Here is an 18,420-nt window from a genome sequence, read left to right as displayed (position 1 = left end):
TTTGGGGTGGGGGGGGGGTTGTCTTGCTGTTGCCTCTCCAGTACACCTGTTGTCACCTTTATTTGTACCAAAACAAGTGATATTGATTCAAATATACAATCATGCCCTATATTGAAATGACTCTTTTTCAGTTCAGTTTTATTGCATTGGAATCGCACAAATGCAGTATCTTTATAGTTTTGCCTTGAATTACCTGACAAGTGTTCTAACACTCATTGCTAAAGTTCATCCAAACAATAAATCCTAATCTAAAAGCTACATATGGCATGACAGAAAACAATTAGTTTTAGTTTATTTGCACATATATTTTTAAAAAGACAGTGAGAATTTACAAAAAAAGGTTTGACCATTGTGCAGAAGATACAGAACAAAACATATCATACATATCAATAGTCATACTTAAAAAAAGATAAAGACTAAGATTGTGTAATTTATCAATGTTTTCAGACTAAGCTGTAATACAAAATTGACAGACATATTACATAGAAGTTAATGTTTACAAGAAGGCATGCCCTTCTCTTTCTTTGGAGTGTTGCTGCGAACAAAACCACACAATTAAAAAAATTAAATAAAACAAAGAATCGAATGCAGTTATTGTTAACTGGAGAAGTTTCAATATTATTTGGTACTGGGTTATTTCGGTCAATACCTTTAAGGTATAGGTATATTTATCACCACAATGACCTAGAGGAGAGTGACATCTCTCTAATACATGCAAACATATTTATTTTGGACTCAGGCTAAACGCCCTGATGAGATCCCTTATCATAAACTGCGAGCAAGGCAAGACCACTTTTGGAGTAGCAGACAGCGTGACTGCAGCAAGGGTTAATTGTGTGATTAAAGCTGCACACACAGCGGTTCACGTCTGCTGGCGCGGTGATGCCAAACAACACTCTTGTACAAGTCATTTTAGCAATTCGTTGCTTTAATTCAACATTAAGAAATACTTAAAAAGCCCAGAAAAATACAGAGTTAGCTATAGGCCTTGTGTGTGTGTGTGAAAAAGAGAGAGAGTTCCGTTCATCTGCAGCAGTTGCGGCAGTATGATGTTGTGTGGACTTTGCAGATATATTTGCCACAGTTGATGCAAGTGGTGGACGTTTTTGCCTTTTTGTTAGTGCAGAAGTTACACGGCCTTCTCCTTTTGCTGGTGGTGCTGTCTGGATCCCTTTCCCCTGGGTTCTGCATACCCTCGACCATGGCAGCAGAGGATGATGTGTGGGGGAGGCGCCGTCTCCGTTGCATCTGTGGCAACACCAGCATTTTCCCCAGCTCCTCTAGGAACAGCCTCCGTTTATAGGTCTTGCCCTGGTTCCAGGAGGGATCTACAGCTGTCCAAAGCACAAATGCGTTGTAGGCAGAGACGTCCAGCATGTTGTAGAAGAGAGCCAGTGGCCACCGATAGCACTTTCTCCGACAGCTGTAGGTGCCAACACACTGCAACAGAAAAGAATTATTAAAATATTCTTCCTTATCATACACCAGTGTTCACCAAGTTTTTCAAGCCATTAGATGGCAGGCCAGAACACAGTCAAATTATAATTTAATTTATCGGTTTGACGGGTTAGCTCTGTTAGTAGAACACAGGACTCTCAATCTCAAGGTTGTGTGATCGATCCCTACATCACGCAAAAATCTTTTGTCTCCCTCTTCAACTAATTAATTATGAAGAGACCGTTTCATCTGCTCACAATAAAGAATGTGCTGGAGTGTGAGTCCCGACGATTGGTCCACATCCATCAACCTATGGATGCTTATTTTCATTTGCCAGGATTCCCAGGCAGAAGAAATTTCTGTGCTTCTCATTCAGTGGACTTACATTTGCCAACGCTATTTCAGAGGTGTGTCAAGCAAGCCACACTCTTTTGAATGTTCCTCAGAACATTTCAAAGTAAGAGCTCTCAATCTCAACTGAAAGTAAAGCATTGCTGAAAACCTTCTCACACTTTTATTTTGTAGGCACTTTGGACAAGTGAAGAGGACGTGATAAGATGCAAACAGAGGAAGACTGAAGCTGACAGACAGACCAGAGGAAAAAGACAGAAAATGTCCAAACTATGGCTCATTTCAAGCTAAAAGACAACAACAACAACTCTGTACAGTGTGTACTGTAAAAAAGAACTAGCCTATCACAACAGCCAGTCTACGCAGCGGACCCTAAACAAGGTAACCGTAATCTTAATGTTTGTGTGTTTGGGTTGTAAAGTTACAGTGATATGGGTTACACAGCTGATCCCGTAACCAGGGCGCCAAGCAAAAGTATTTCTTATCTGATTACTTGATAAAATTATCTGTATCTACTCGATAGCTAAAATAATCGATAGCGTCAGCCCTCATTATGTGAGTAACTGTTGCTGGCATGAGAGATCTATTTCAGCACCAGCTGCTATCAATATAATCTGGCCGTGGGCCAGATATTATTGCTAGTGGGCCTATTGCGAACCACTGTCATACAAATATATCAATCAAACTTTCTATAAATGCTAGAAATAAAGAACAAATTAAAACACTAAACATAACACTAAATATATCAAACAAGCACATAAATTAAGTAAGAATAAATAAGTGTTTTGGTAATTGATGCATAACAGCACATTACCTTATCTAGGTTGTCGACACCTCCTTTGCAGCTGTTGTAGTCGGTAATTATCACTGGCTTCTTGTGGTCGAAGTCACTCAGAGCTGGCTCGCGGTGCTTCGTGCTGAGGAGCGTTACATTCTTCCCCCGTTTTGGTACGTAGCACACCAATGTGTGCGTCTTGGTGAAGGCAAAGAGGGAGGATAAGGGCGCTCTGTGCTTTATGTTCAGCAGCTTCGGGGGAAGCTCTGGCTTGTTCTTACGAATTGTACCAACCAGGGCCATTTTCCTTCTCAGAAGCTCCTCTGCCAGTGCGTAAGAGGTGAAAAAATTATCACAAGTCACAATGTTCCCCTTGAGCCCCTCCGTCATGTCCAGGACGACCCTCTTTCCCTGGTTCACCTCCGGGGCACCGTCAGCAGATTTTCCCGTGTAGATTTGCATCTTCCATGCATATGATGTACTGACGTCGCAGGTGACCCAGATCTTTAACCCATATTTTGCAGGTTTGCTGGGCATGTATTGGCGGAATCCACAGCGGCCCCTGAACGCAACAAGCTGCTCATCTACACAGACATCCCGGCCCGGGTTGAACAGACGAGGGAGGCGCTGCACCCACTTCTCCCAGATGGTCCGAAAGGCAGCCAGCTTGTCGTCCTTACGACGCGCAGTTCGTGTCTTTTTGTCTTCGAATCGCAGGTTTGAATTTATAGTATTGAATGTACGGTGGGACATGGTGGCCCGGAAGATGGCCCGTCCTGTGTGGTCATCCCACAGGCTGCGGGTATCCTCGTTGCGTGACCTGTATACACCGGCCAGAATCAGCAGTCCAAAGTATGCCTGCAAGTCAGTGGCATCTATGTCTTTCCAATCTGTGGTCGAACGTCTCCCATGCAGGTTTGTCATATCCAGAACAAGCTGGATGATTTCCTCCGTCATGAAGAGATCGAAGCAGGACTTCACAGTGCTGATCCGAGAGATGGCGTATCGTGTGGGTCCCGGGGTGAGAACTTTGTATGGAGTGTAGCGTAGCGTCTCGTAGTGAGTGGGAGACCAGACAATTTTCCCATGTTTTGATTTCCATTCCTGAGCTGATGTCTCCTCCGTGTCCATCACCATCTCAGTGGCGTCATTGGGTGAATCAGAGGCATCGGAGGCATCAGAATTTGGCTCGAAATTGACATCATCACCTGTGTTTGTTTCATCCTCAGTTTCGGAGGCGTTCTCATTTGAGTCCTGCATGCTGTCATCAGGCTGCACAACTCTCTCCAAAGCGTCTTCCGTTGTGGACCGTTTCTCCATCTTGCCAGGTATGAAATGACCAACCCCTAAGCTGCATATAGTTATACTTTTGGCTGCAAAACAACAATCACATGTCAATATTTGCTCAGAAAAGCCATTACATTTTTGCCATAAAAGATCATTAAATTAAGAGTTAATGTTTTATAAAGTGTTGTTTTCTAAATAAATTAATGTGTTACATTTGAAAGCCCTAATCTACTCTCCCTCTGCAGCCTAAAAAACAGGCTAAAGCAAGGCTAAATTGAATCATCATCAAAAATGATCACAACAGCGATCTGTAATCTTTGTTAGCCGCTAAATAATAACATATTAGCAGAAACTTGTTCACAACTCACAGGTCTGCTTCTTTTTTTGCTAAAAACATCTGCTTTAATGAAACAGACAAAGGGACGGTGCCTGCTCTGGCATTGTTTGAGGGCGAGAGGTGTACAAACATGCAGGAGACAGGGAAAGGGAGATCCGTGTGGGCACATGAGACCCTCAGAAAGAGGAGATACCGCTGGTAGTAGCCCACCAGTTGGTTTGTTGCAGTCTCCGGACAATCAAAGCAACTGTAAACTTCCGTCAGCACAACTGAGGGCCTGTCTCTCCACTCATTCGATTGGACAAAGTGGCACACACACCGCAAACACTATTCCATATGTTCCAGCGATTTGTTTGTCAGGTAAAGTTAAATGACTTGCCCACGGACATTCAGCTTACTTTCCAGTTTGCCAAGATATGCTGTTGCTATCATGTTGGCTATAGTAGCAGGAGAGTTGTGAGTATTGCTGTCTGGAGCTGGTGTGCTGGCTCTGGGACAGTCTTGTCCTCTCTGCATGTTAGCCCAATGTAGCTAACTTTAGTTAGTTACATTATTTGCTGTGTTGTTGTTCACTCTATATCGTTTTATTTATCATGGTGTTTATTTTCTCCACAATCGCACACCCCACCATTGAGTAACAAGTAAGTCTAATTTGTATTTTTCAGGCGATTGTAGAAATAACTAGTTATTCCTATCAGCTGTCAATCGTAAATCCAACTTGTGTACAATTATTATTACAGTTTAAGACATTTTATTAGAATCAGAAGGAGCTTTATTCAATAACATTTAGTTTCTATTTCCTACTTCCACAGATACATTATATAAAAAAGTGGCTCCACTGTACCTGAGGTCGAAAGTTTCTTCTGGCTCCTCCCTGAAGGATCTTGGGGAAACTTAAGTTTCAGCTGAGCTGGCACATCACACCTGGACTTGGCTATGTCTAGAAAAGGAGGGGGGAAACATTCACACTCAAATAAAGCTAGCCTGATCATACAATATATCAACTCCTATTAAAACACATTGGAGCAATCATTTACTAGATACTTGTTTGAAGAAAACATATTTATTAAATTTAATCATATATTTCTTAGACTATGCCATGTCTCCTAAATGCACCATTTTGGAAATATCAATTTGTGTGATTTGGAGCGAGGTTTTTTTTTTTTCGTATCGAGGATCTGAGGACAGAGCATGTTGAATGCTGTACAGATTGTAAAACCCCTTCAGGCAAATTGTGATTTGTGATATTGGGCTCTTGCTTCCTTACCATTTTTCTTAACATTTGAAGTATCTCCAACAAGATTTATACTGACTTAACTATCGTTTTTCCTTTAAAAGTCATCATTATTAATATTGGTGTACAACTTAACTCTGAATGTTGTGGAAAGTTTGAGTGGACATGTGTTGTGCTCCACTTATCCTACTGTTTGTTTCAACCTCCTGTATGCCCCTTAATGAAAACACATTTCTGAAATAAGACTCAGTGATCAATAACCAGTATGTTAATGCAAGCTTTCTTTAAGGGTTTGAAGTAGCTCCTAGGTAGAGAGCCACATATAAAGACAATATTAATCACCAATTGTGTCACTTGCAGTCTGTGAAGCCACACATTTAGTGTTGCCAAGATGCTGGATATTGAGTGTTTGTCCAGTAAATCTGAATAAACAACAAAAGTAATTTATCTGAGCTTCAAATGTGGTTAAAGTAAAAACTTTCAGGTAAAGTTACTTAACTTTGAATGAAATGGTCAATGCATTACTGGCTTTTTGTTTGGGTCTTGGAGCCAGTTATTTCATTGCTTTTTTAAACTGGGTGTATCTGTATGTTGCACTTGCATTAGTGATCTGAAATTTTAACATGTTTGGCTGCAGAATGAGTAAAAAAAAAAGTTTCAGCGATGTTGGTAGCTGTGGTAATCCCCGGAGATAACTCCTATGATGTAAGGTGAATGATATGCCCCTCACCACAATCAAGCAGGAGTTACTATTAACTTACAAAACAAACAACGCTTCATTCAAACAAAATCACCACTAAAACAATTACTACTTTGCAGGACAAGAAGAGGATGAACCATGCCAATATCTAACTGCGGCTGATCTGTATTTCCATTTGTGGGAGGTTGCCACCTTACACACATTAGCCGGAAGGAAGCACATGCTGTACACAAAGCTGCAGATGCCGGCTAGCGGCAACAGGATAATTAGCTTGTTTGCTAACGCTACCTCTCCTAAGTGAACACATATCTGCATTTGCCTTAGCTTCGCATTATTTGCATCAGTTAATTAAGTTCACACCATTCTCACTGACTGCATAAACGATTTTTGAGCATGCATGGCTCGCAAACGTAGCTAAAGGCCTTTTAGCCGAAGGCTAACGTGGCTAATGGCCTTTTTGCCGAGGCCTTTGCTAGCTCGCAAATGCCGTACGACTCCACTGATTATTCTAACTTCTTACATTACTACCTCATTCCTTCTCCGTATGGTCTGCAGAATGCCGTTATTTCCTTCTTCGCTCCCCGCTTTGAGTGCCGTTGTTGTTGTCACAGACAGGGCCAGTCCTAGCTTTAGTGGGAGCTTTAGGCTGCCCCGTAAGTTCTTCATGCACACATTCAACTCCACCCAAGTCCTTTTGCATACCTTCCCCTAACCCCAATTCCCTATCCATACATCCCCCTCCCCCAAGTTCCTTACACATGTCTCCCATGTTTACTTTAGATTTTTACCTAACTGGATATGTCATAACCCTGCACTCCCCTTTCTTTATGCTTTGAAATAAATTTTAATTGCAGCCAATCCAGCAGCTGTAACAAGGTGGATCAATATATTTGAGCATTACAACCAGGGCTTGACATTAACACCCGCCAACCCGTCAAATGTGAGTGGATTTCAGCAGTGGCATGTAACACAGTCACTCCCACTAGCCCGTTGGGGCCTGTTGAAAAATTGTTGTCTTGTCAAAAGGCATCTGAAATAACAAATATATTAGAATGTGACACTACAACTCCCATGAGTAGGCTACTACCTGCATAAAGTGTCTGATCATTGGTCCATTCGTGAAGTCTATTGTCTTGTGCTACTGACCGATGACACTGTAATAAAGAAGACGTGATGATTACACTAGCAGGCTGACCATCTAAAGCACCGAACGTCGGGAGCTGTTTTGACCTGCTGTTAATTATCAACTTCATAATAGGGATAATACAGCAAGCTTTTTTAATAGCAGGAGAATACATACATCAGGCGCGTGCAGTGCAATTATAGACATGTAGACCGTCATTCTCCGGCCTGCTTTGAACCTGATGGTATGACATCACACGTGACAGGTATAGCCTACACATCAACACAGCGTTCAGTCAGTGCGTGAGTGTGTGTGCACAACCAGTGTGGAAAAGAAATGCACAGAAGAAGGAGAGAAAGAGAAAAGCCAGGAGGAAAGTGCTTTTAAAATTACAGATATCTTCATGATTAAGGGATATGGTGGTATTTTAAATATAACCCCAACATAGTAGCAGGGCTGTCCTTATATCACATCATATCGTCATATCACAACACATAATTTATTCTTCTTTGCTCTGTGTTTCTAATGCAGATGATTTTTTCTACTTTGCATTACAGTACTTACTGCTGTTATAAATAAATATTTTAAGTGTTTCTGATGTAATTGTTTTCAGTTTAGTTTTTAACATTTCAATTAATCTTCTACACCCATGTAGCACTTTTATTATATACAATAAAAGCTACTCTTTTTATGTGTTTATCTTAAGAACTACATGTTTTCATAAAAAAGGAGTTTTACACACAACCTTTTAAGAGCTTATGATAATGGTAGTACATTTTAGCACACCATGGTCAACTTTAATCATATTAAACGTATCTTCCTAACAACAAAAATGCGGCTAGTGAAAATGCTGTGTGGCTAGCAACTTTGGAAAAAAGTTTGTATCAAGCCCTGGTTACAACCCACGCGAAATTACTCTTTTCACTATCTGAATGTGATCCATTTGGTTGATAACATTTGAAATGTCTATAAGAGCCACACGTATATAATTTTATCCCCATTCAAGTTAGCGGAGGGCTACACAGGAAGTTAGCTGGCTCAGCCTGCAAAAGTCAACACAGTGGATGCTAAAGCGTTACAGCCAACTACCGTTTTCGTGGTGTAATTGAAGGGGAGGATTGTGATGGGAGAGGGAGGGAGTGGGAAGATGCATGTGATGGCGACAGAGTATTAGTATTAGTGTTTGATTTTACTGTATATGGGTGGTTGTTGATAATAATATATTTTGTTTATGTTGTAAAGATTATACTTTTATCAAGCTTTAGTGGTGACACTGTTGGCATCCTGCCTGAGAGCATTTGATCGTTTGAAGACTCTGAAAGAATAGCTCTAAGGCTCTCAAAAGGAAACTCTTTTGTTGGTAGGGCCATTGATGCTCAAGCACAAACAAGCGGCAAGGTCTTCCCCCTGTAAACAATTTCTCAGGTCAGTCTTTACCTGTATATAAAAAAATTATAATCAACAGACGAGTGGATGTGGGGCCCACTCAGGTGAGATTTGAACTGGGCATTAAAAGTCAAATAACTGTATTACGTACCCTTGCCTGTTCATTGTAGAGAAATCCCTTTCACAGTTTACACTCTAAAACTAGGATGGTCAGGCCATTGTCAGCCAGCTTGCTCAATGATGGGTAGAGCTGCCTCCATTCACCCACGTCTGACAACAGGCCCTGCATCGGGCTCTGCTGGTCTATGTTCTGAAAGACATTACGCAACATCAATGTAGGCAAGAGAACTCCCAAAACTCCTAATTCATTTGATGATACCTTGAATGCCCCAACTAGCATCTGCTGCTTGTTTTTCTGTGAAAATTTGCTGGCAAGGAGCTGCAAATTTACCACATTAACTGCCTCATCACCAGTTGCTGTCTGAGGGCTGAGCACAAGGAAGGCCCCTAAAAGGTCCATTTCTGGACCCTCCTCTCCAAGCTCTCCAGCAGGCCATTGATATGTGGATCCATCACGAAACGGCTGCATGTTGGAAATGGACGTGGCTTGTGTATGTCTTTCACACATATTTAGAGGCATGTTAAGTCATATATCAAGTGCCCCCAAACATGGAATAGATATTGTTATGTTTATATTACCTTCACTTTAGGTTATCCAGTCCAAGCACTCTGCTGCAGCCTGGCGTACAGCAGTGCAGTTAGCGCATGCAGATGAAAACAACCATGGGAAGGTGTCCTGTAGCTGTTTGGCCACCCCATTCACTTTCCCTGTTTTAGGACAAGCATGTTTTATATTATTATTTAGTATCTTAATTTAGTATTTTGGTAGTTCATACTAATCGTGACAGTTGATCCATCTGTCCCCAGGCCATTAATCTACTGGTTGGCAATGTTTTTTTTGTGAGGACCTCCCTTACTACTTTGACAATGGTGTCAGCTCTGCCATCGCTGAGTGTCACCAAAACCAGAAATTGGCTGTACAGCAGCCCCTCCTTTTCCATGTATCTGATGAACAAAGAGACATATTAAACAAAATATATAGATATATAGATATGTCGTTCAAAATTATTTAAAGTCTAAGTTGTTGTCATCCTCTGAATAAAAGTATACGTAACATGAACATCAAGCTCTTTCTTAACAGACACATCTGTGGTCTCGTCCAGCTCTGGCCCATTTGCCACAGAGGCACTAATGTCTTGTAGGATTGGCTCAACGACAGAGCTCAGTATTTCTAACATCTCATCAAAGATTCTGTGTGATGTGTAATTTGACGTCTTCCCGACCTTAAAGAGAACAAATGTGCCTTACATTAAATATTACAAACTTTGTGATGATGTTGATTAAAGAAAAGCAAGCATTAACATTTACCATTAACTTTTCAAAATACTGGCAGCCACGTAGTTCATCAAGCTCCAGGAGGTCAGCGTAATTTGTGTGAGGTGGTAGGCTCTTGAAGCCACCAAGCAATGGCTCGTGTTCAAGAATAACAGGGCCAAAAGCAACCAGCATTGAGCCCATCCATCCATCGTCAACCGTTTATCCTGTGTACATTGTTGCGGGGGGCTGGAGCCAATCCCAGCTGACATTGGGCGAAAGGCAGGGTACACCCTGGACAGGTCGCCAGTCCATCGCAGGGCCACACATAGACAAACAACCAGTCACACTCAAATTCACACCTAAGGACAATTTAGGGTCACCAAGTAACCTAGTCCGCATGTCTTTGGACTGTGGGAGGAAGCCGGAGCACCCGAAGAGAACCCACGCAGACACGGGGAGAACATGCAAGCTCCACACAGAAAGGCCGGGGCAACTGGGGTTTGAATCCGTGACCTTCTTGCTGTGAGGCGACAGTGCTAACCACTGAACCACCTTGCCCCCCCCAGCACTGAGCACCCTGCTCAAAAGTTTAAAATAAACAAAGCAATAGATTTTCTATTAAATGTGGGAAGAATAAAATTTAAGCCTGACATTCCTATGGGAACAAGATTTTTGATGTATTTTATTCTTTAAGAAGTGGTGGTGGTTATAATTGTTAAAGCATTTGAGAGATCAAGCCCCATACTGCTCAATATGTTACATGTGGTACTCATGGTCAGCTGTATAGTACAGCCAAGGCTTGAATTTTGGGTTCACCGTCCTCCCCGGATTAAAACCAGATTGCCTATGAGTAGCCGGGTGTGCTGTGGCGACAGCCGGTCTTTATTGGCCTTGATCTTTTCTGTCCTCCTGCCTCTGCTCCTCCTGGTACAGCACCAGCAGCTGTACTTTGCTTCTTTCTTCTATGCTCCTGTTCACTTTCTCTTCTCTGGCGTCAACTCACATCTGAGCTTCCCTGCATCACCACATGTCCTGTCTAGTATGACATACAATCAATAAAACTGTAATTGGTAACATGTAAAACCACTTAAAAAGTTGGTATCTGCAAATATTTGTGTATCCATTGGCTCACCTTTCAAAACATTGCTGCCAGACAGCAGAGACCCACCTCATTGTCATCATAGGCATCACTTGTCTTTCTTCTTTTGATCAGCCAGTCTTTTAAACTCATCTGAAAATGACAAACTATTACTTTATGTGTGACCCATGTCATCCACTGGGTGACCATTTATCCATTTATCCACTGGATGTTAGCTAATGGTAGCCTCAGTTATCCTCATAGCGTCGTTATTCTTGAACTGTCATTCATTCCTCCAATTATTAATTTTAGACTGTCCTTTTTTCCAGAATTAATTTGTATCACTGCACTGTTGTATTATCAAACATTGTTAATACACTTACTGTATATCAGCATTCCCGTAGTGTCTCCTGTCAGTACCTGTACCAGTACAGGGAAGCTAATGATCCAATTACATATTTAATATCCTTGCCTTAACCATATCAGAATTTTGAAGAACATACTCCAACAACTTGTTTTTAAACAGGGAGCAGCATGAGTAGGTTTTGCAAATTTACCAAGGCACAACAGAGCTGCACCAGCGCATTGGCTGGTTCGAGTTGAAGAAATCAGGTCCAGAATCCTGAACTCCTTCAGCCTGGCATTTACCTTCTCAAGATGAAAAATGGCCTTAGTTGCTTTCACCTCAATCTCTGTGAACTTTCCCTTGTTGAGGATGGACGGTGGTTTACTATGGCACCCACAGGCTCAATGTTTGAGATCAAGAACCCCTTATCTGCTAAAATAAGGTGGCCAGCTGCTAGGTCCGCCAGAACCACTGCACAATGGAAGAAGAATTCCAAAAATTAACAACTAGACACAATTTCAGGCAACAGAGATCAGGACTTTGAACAAGTGCATCCCTCTGTAAACATCACCTGTGTAATTCAGGGCACAATTCAAACAAGATTTAAAAAAATGTATTGCCTCTCGCTACTGTACATATTTTTTCCGAAATAAGGTCCTATGGTGGTCGACCACAAGGTGAGGGACTTAGCCTCTCTATTGCATCCTATGATAGACCTACCTATTTTAAACTGTTTAAATAAAGTCATGGAAATGGGGTAAAATATTATGGAACAATTAATTAATTAGAAAAAATGTGTGGGAACCCTGTAATCCTCTTCTCATGGTTTATGGTCATCCATTGTTCAGCCACTTTGTTGTAGCTCACCTTCAGGATGGTGAAACAGATCCTGATGAAGGGCTGCATTTGATGGCTGCTGTGGTCTGGTAGTGAAATCAAGATTATGCCAAGATCTCTTGCTAGATTAACAGCCTCTTAAGATTTTATACATAGACTGTATAAAACATGGACATAGTCTCCATGACGTCACCTGTAAGTTTCTGAAAAGCGATTGTGAAGCTCAGTGTGTGAGGCTCCAGCCGTGTTGGCAGTGCCTGACTCACTTAACTACAAAAATGGGCAAAGAGGTGGAGCATTGGTGGAGTTGAGGCAAGGCCGAATGAAGCCTGGCTACTGCGAAATCCCCTCAATTATAACTTTAAGCCATAATATAATTTTAACAGGGGAGTTATAAAAAAATTCCCCCCCAAAAGTTTTAATATGAGGGTCTATGGGGACTGACTCCGGAACCTGCAGTTTTTGACACTTCATTTTTCAGCCCTGGAAGTTGTCGCTTGATTTTATGTGAGTGGTGCCTATCAAGTATGAGGATGTGTGGATCATTCTTTCTGGCATTCGTGTTCTTAGCAAAGTTGGTGAGACAATAGGATTCTCTTTCTAGGGAACAAATTACCTTGCAGCATTTATCGTACACACAGTGGTAACTTTATATTCTCTTTCTGCACTCGTCATCCTCCCGACTTGTCGAGCCCCTTTTGTTGCTACTACAGGCCGGGGTTTCTAGACCTTTGGATGCCTGTCTCATCCATGCTCCTAAGCTTGGTAGGACATAGCCCATCAAAGAATTCACCCGCTTTTACTTTATTAAAGCCCACTGCCCGAACAAGGCTGGTGTGGTGTGGATAGAGATGCATAGAATCCTCTTCATGAATGCTAGGAACCAGTCAACTGTTTTGGCATCACTAAATGTTTGTTGGATCCCCACACTGCAAAAACTAAAATCTAAGTAAGATTAATTATCTTAATTGAAGGCAAAATATACTTGTTTTTTGTTTGACAAGATATTTCTTCTTACCAGGCGGCTTTTACGTTAGAGAATTTCACTTGTTTCAATTTTTTCTGTCCTTAAGTAGCAAATGAAATATTCTTGTTCTTTTGGCAGATAATTTTGTTTATTTTATCAATATGTCCCCCATTTTAATGCTTTTTCCCCTTGTTTTTGAGAACTCACTTTTTGCAGTGCATTCTTGTAGCTAGGTCAGGGTCCATAAAATTACTTAAGAAATGATTACTTTTCTGCAATGAGTACTTTTACTTTTGATACTTTGAGTACATTATACTTAAAAAGTTTACTCAAGTAACATTTCCAATGCAGGACTTAATAGAGTATTTGTACAGTATGGTCTTAGTACTTTTACTGAAGTAAAGTATCGGAGTACTTCCTCTGCAACTGCCTCTCTCTGTCTATCAAGGTAAACAAACACTTAGTCACGGTATACAGTTACTATGTTTTCTAACAAGTTAGGTTGGCATGCCGACAGTCTAACTCTACTGGCTGAGCCTCCCCCTTTAAGGAAGGTGTTCTGGGTAACCTGTGTATGTGACAGAGATCAATGGGTTTGCTGTGGGAAGCGAGTCTCTCCCAGTGTGTGAGAGAAGTACCAGCATGCTGCCGCAGTGAAAGTGCATGTTTTGCTCCTAATGTGATTCACTGACTGCAGGTACCGCTGGTAGAGAGAGAGAGAGTCTCCGCCAGCAGCTAAGTTTACAAGAATGTGCCAAATTTTAAGGTACGTGGAAAACTAAGCTTAACAGTTAGACTACACAGACAGCTTCCATTTTAGCTTGTTTGTAACAGTTTGCAATTAGCCGATCTAGTGCGCTGTGTTTGTGTAAAGAATATAGGATATAAGATTGGATGGTGCCCATAATTGTATTTGAAAAAATGAATATCAGTATTTAATATTTTTCCCCCTTCATTTCTTTTTTCTTGGTGGTACAGGGTGGGGTACCCACCCGCTGTACTCAACTCACTTCTTCCATCCCGCCCCCGAAACATGCCAACCTCACATCTCTCATGAGTGGACCCACAAATATGTACAGCAATTTGGTTAGCAGTGGAGAAATCGGTAGGTGTTTTTTACTGAAAATAACTCAATTGTGCAAGCAAACTGTCTGTGCTTTGAGAAATGGGGAAAGCAGGGAGGGAAGAGAAAGCGGGAGGGTGAGCAGAATGAGAGAAAATTAAATGAGAGGAAGAAAAAGTAAAGATGGACAAAAAGAAAGAGAGGACACTGGAGAAAACTAGATTGTGACCTGCATTCTGACAGTGAAGCCCCACAGGTCCTTTGGGAGCTATTCTACTGCCCCCTGGTGGTGTACAACACCACCCTCCCAATATTGACCCACACACCTCTTTCCCACACTACAGTAACACCATACACACTTCATTCACTCTCTCTGTGATGACTCAAATTATACACCACACTCGTTCTGTAATTACATAGAGCCTAATGTGTATACTTCACATAAAAAGACAACTCGCCGCCCACGCTCAGGTTTGAGTCGGAGGAGCTGCAGTGTCCATCATGTGACTGTGGTTTTCCACGCCCGGCCACTCTATACTCTTCACATGTACTTGCCTGCAGTGCAGCGGCTTATCTCATAAACACATCAACTAGGTTATGACCTGATTATAGATGCAATGAATGTGGAGGCAAAGAAAAAAAGACACCCAATCTCCCTGATAGTGTTCCCCCACCCTGGGGCCGGCCGGCCGGCCTTGTGCCGTGGTATTGTACAGTTATTTGTATTATGTGAGAATTGTTATCACTGGGAATCATATTGAAGCCAAAACCATTTAAACATAAGTGTGTTTTTATAAAATCTGCCACAGAAATATTTTGTCCATCACAAAGCTCGAAAAATATTACCTGAACTTTATTTTATCTTGGCCTATACCTTTGACTTAACTGTGGCAGTCTCGATATAATTTTGCAATAAGTGAGATGATTAATTAATCCGAATCCTCCCAGTGTTCTAGAGCCAGGGTAAATAATAGAAATGTTTTGCACAATGCCGATTGAATTGTAACTTAAACCAGCTGCTCGTCAAACAACTGTTCCCTTTGGATGGCCTATTTTTTAGCTAAGCTAGTGGTGTAGCTCTAGAGATAGCAATGTAGAGCAGATGTCCAACTCTCTGGTCCTGAGTGAAATATTTTGTCAACTATTGGATGGAATACCAGAAAATACCTAGAGGTTGAATTTTAATGGCGTGTACATGTTAACAAGCCGACAATATCATGGTAGCATGCTGACCATCTAATATATCACGTGTTAGCTTTGAGTACATTAGCACATTAGTATTAAGCTCAAGAGCTGAAGCACAGTTGTAGCTCGATTTCTAATTCTACATTGAGGAGCTACGGAGTTACCACACAGAGACCGAACTGGGGGATGTACCATACCATGATCTGACACTGAACTATAACTCAGAAGCTACATCAGTCTTGTCAAGTAGAGATCCAGCTTGAGGATTAGCTATGTTTGGAAGACAGTCCCAAATGCAAAGCTTAGAAAAGAGGGTGTGTGCTGCTCTTTATCTGAGGTGGAAAAGTCAACCAGATGTATGTTTGCCAACCAGTCCTTAGTCCTTATCACTCTCTTGTAAAACTGAAACACACTGATTGAAAACACTTCAGATTAAGCATGGTTCTCATCTTTGTTTGTCCATGCGTGGCACAGGACAAACAGGTTGGTTTGGCAAATGTACATCTGGTCAACTTCTCTAAACCTTTTAATGGAAATCTACTGGGAATGTCACACAGTAGATAAGGCACTCCAAGATGGAGATAAACCTACGCTGACTCCTTGAGGTGAATACTAATGTGCTACTGTGCTCGACACTAACATTTGAACTGTAATGGCTTTTCCATCAGACTCTGTCAGAGGAAGTCCCAAAGAGACTGTCTAAGCTGGGCTGAGGCTCCAGCTTAGACAGTTGAAAGCTGAGACAAGTGTATGAATGAAAAGCTGAGTCTGAGATGTTCTGAAAATGACCACTGCACAAAGGATAAACCCCTGGCTTTTCCTCTGGTGCCACCCTCAGGCCAGACTTTATAGTTATTGCCTTGTAAGAGGTCAGTAAGTAGTACGTATCTAACTTGGAATAGGAAGTTGCCAGTCTAGTTTTCACGAAACATTTTTTCTGTTCTTCAACGATCATTGCAGCCTTTCAGGGACTCCAGTATGACTGTGTACTTTTTGTGTTAGTGTCCCTGCTCATTTGTGAAGGTTGTGTCTGAATGTATGTAGTATGTATGTAGTGTGTCTGTCTATTTAGGTTCTGTCCATGTGCTCATACTGGTGTGCTTAAACAAGTGTGAGCGTGCTTATGCAACTGTGTGGGTTTCTCCTGTGCTTTTCCTGTGGGGCCTTTTCCCCGGCCAGCAGTTGAGCAGGTTATAGGCTCTGGCTGCAACATAGGGAACATAATGGTCTCATTGACTCAATCACAAGCTCTGACCTGCCAGCCTGCCAGCTTTGTGAGCAAGCTGCGGAGTGAGCATTATTGTAAAACTACTTTTAAAACCGCTATTAAGCCACATTAGGTGTGTGGTGGTGGTGGTGGTGGGGGGGTGGGGGGTGGGGGGGGTTGAACAGGAGGGTGGTTGTTTTCGCATCTTTTTTAAGAAAAAAAACACTGGAAAAAGCTCAGAATATTTTGTGGGGTATTTCACTTGTTTTATAGACAACAAAACTATTTTGCTGACATACTTAATGGAAAAAGAAATCACTGTTTTTATAGCTATTTTCCTTGTGTTGTTGCTTGTTGCTGATGTAACTCTATATATGTATGCAGAGGTCCGACAAAAACACATTCCCTTCAATGCAGATCAATATTCAAAATCTGCTGCTGCAAAGTCACGTGTTGGTTGTGTTTGTATATGCATGTGCCCCATATAAACCCTGAGCAGCAAATATGTTTTAATACCAGTTTGACTATTAAAGTTAACAGCTGACAGGTGTGGTTTAGATAATTACAATGAGAGTAGAAAAGTCAAGAAGAAGTGTCCTTAACTATGACTTAAAATAGCGCTAGTATCACTTTCAAATTTATGATGAAAATAAACCACACCCACCCAGATGCACCGAGCCAAAGAACTAGCCGGTCCGATCAAAAGTTTTGTTCATCTCATGTTTTCTATTAAAGGTCAAACTTTTAACACATCAAAAAAGATACAGCTGAAGACCAACATGCATGCTTGCTCTGTACTCTGTATTTGTAATGCACAAGTGAATTCAGGCGCACATTACTCTTCCACCTAGATTCCTCCACCTTGAGTAACCACCCTTGTGGTGACATGTGTTAAGTGCAAGAAGAAAAGAACAGACAGAGGCAGCAACAAAAGGAAAAAACGAATTGGTAAAGTCAATGATTCGCTAGGCTAAACAAAGTTCAGACAGATATCAGTTGCGTCAATACAGACAACAATGAACCTTACTCAACTTTTGCTGCATCGCAATGTGCTGAGGTGGCCCTACATAATATGTGCAAGTGCACATTCCTGGTAGATTATCCCTATGAAAGATAAAAGAATGGCTATCTTGATAACTCATCTTGTAAAATACAGTGGGTACGGAAAGTATTCAGACCCCTTTAAATTTTTCACTCTTTGTTTCATTGCAGCCATTTTCCAAAAATCAAAAAAGTTCATTTTATTTCTCAGTAATGTACACTCAGCACCCCATCTTGACAGAAAAAAACTGAAATGTAGAAATTTTTGCAAATTTATTAAAAAAGAAAAACTGAAATATCACATGGTCATAAGTATTCAGACCCTTTTGATCTAATACAGCCATGAGTCGTTTTGGGAAAGATGCAACAAGTTTTTCACATCTGGATTTGGGTATCCTCTGCCATTCCTCCTTGCAGATCCTCTCCAGTTCTGTCAGGTTGGATGGTAAACGTTGGTGGACAGCCATTTTCAGGTCTCTCCAGAGATGCTCAATTGGGTTTAAGTCAGGGCTCTGGCTGGGCCATTCAAGAACAGCCACGGAGTTGTTGTGAAGCCACTCCTTCGTTATTTTAGCGGTGTGCTTAGGGTCATTGTCTTGTTGGAAGGTAAACCTTCGGCCCAGTCTGAGGTCCAGAGCACTCTGGAAAAGGTTTTCGTCCAGGATATCCCTGTACTTGGCCGCATTCAT

The 18,420-nt window shown here is 41.5% G+C and overlaps 1 protein-coding gene and 1 long non-coding RNA gene across 3 annotated transcripts in view; one reads left to right on the top strand and one right to left on the bottom strand.

The window, feature by feature from the left end:
* Window positions 1-137: 137 nt before the first annotated feature.
* On the bottom strand, window positions 138-9,219 carry LOC123979379 (piggyBac transposable element-derived protein 4-like). Its single transcript, XM_046063286.1, has 7 exons — window positions 9,082-9,219; window positions 8,816-8,940; window positions 7,422-7,482; window positions 7,209-7,275; window positions 5,032-5,127; window positions 2,603-3,936; window positions 138-1,440 (listed from the first exon to the last, which is right to left on the bottom strand). Exons 1-7 carry the CDS (start codon window positions 9,217-9,219, stop codon window positions 1,024-1,026), a joined length of 2,238 nt encoding a protein of 745 aa, XP_045919242.1. The 3' UTR covers window positions 138-1,023.
* Window positions 9,220-13,827: 4,608 nt separating this feature from the next.
* The window catches only part of LOC123979119, a 20,058-nt gene continuing 15,465 nt past the window's right edge, over window positions 13,828-18,420 (top strand). For both annotated transcript variants that reach the window (XR_006827152.1, XR_006827153.1), the window contains exons 1-2: window positions 13,828-14,001; window positions 14,214-14,340. This is a non-coding gene — a long non-coding RNA (uncharacterized LOC123979119). The remainder of the gene's footprint in view (window positions 14,002-14,213; window positions 14,341-18,420) is intronic.

The sequence above is a fragment of the Micropterus dolomieu genome, linkage group LG11, assembly GCF_021292245.1.
Source record: "Micropterus dolomieu isolate WLL.071019.BEF.003 ecotype Adirondacks linkage group LG11, ASM2129224v1, whole genome shotgun sequence".
NCBI classification, from domain to species: domain Eukaryota; kingdom Metazoa; phylum Chordata; class Actinopteri; order Centrarchiformes; family Centrarchidae; genus Micropterus; species Micropterus dolomieu.
This window is presented reverse-complemented; position numbering and strand designations above follow the sequence as displayed.

Bases quoted from the DNA above. Each gene is read 5' to 3' on its own strand.
- LOC123979379 (XM_046063286.1), bottom strand. From the start codon at position 9,219: ATGCAGCCGTTTCGTGATGGATCCACATATCAATGGCCTGCTGGAGAG. The intron at 7,483-8,815 runs GTGAAAGGGATT...TCATACCATCAG, and splicing joins CTAGTTTTAGAGTGTAAACT to GTTCAAAGCAGGCCGGAGAA. The intron at 1,441-2,602 runs GTAATGTGCTGT...TTTCTGTTGCAG, and splicing joins GTGTCGACAACCTAGATAAG to TGTGTTGGCACCTACAGCTG.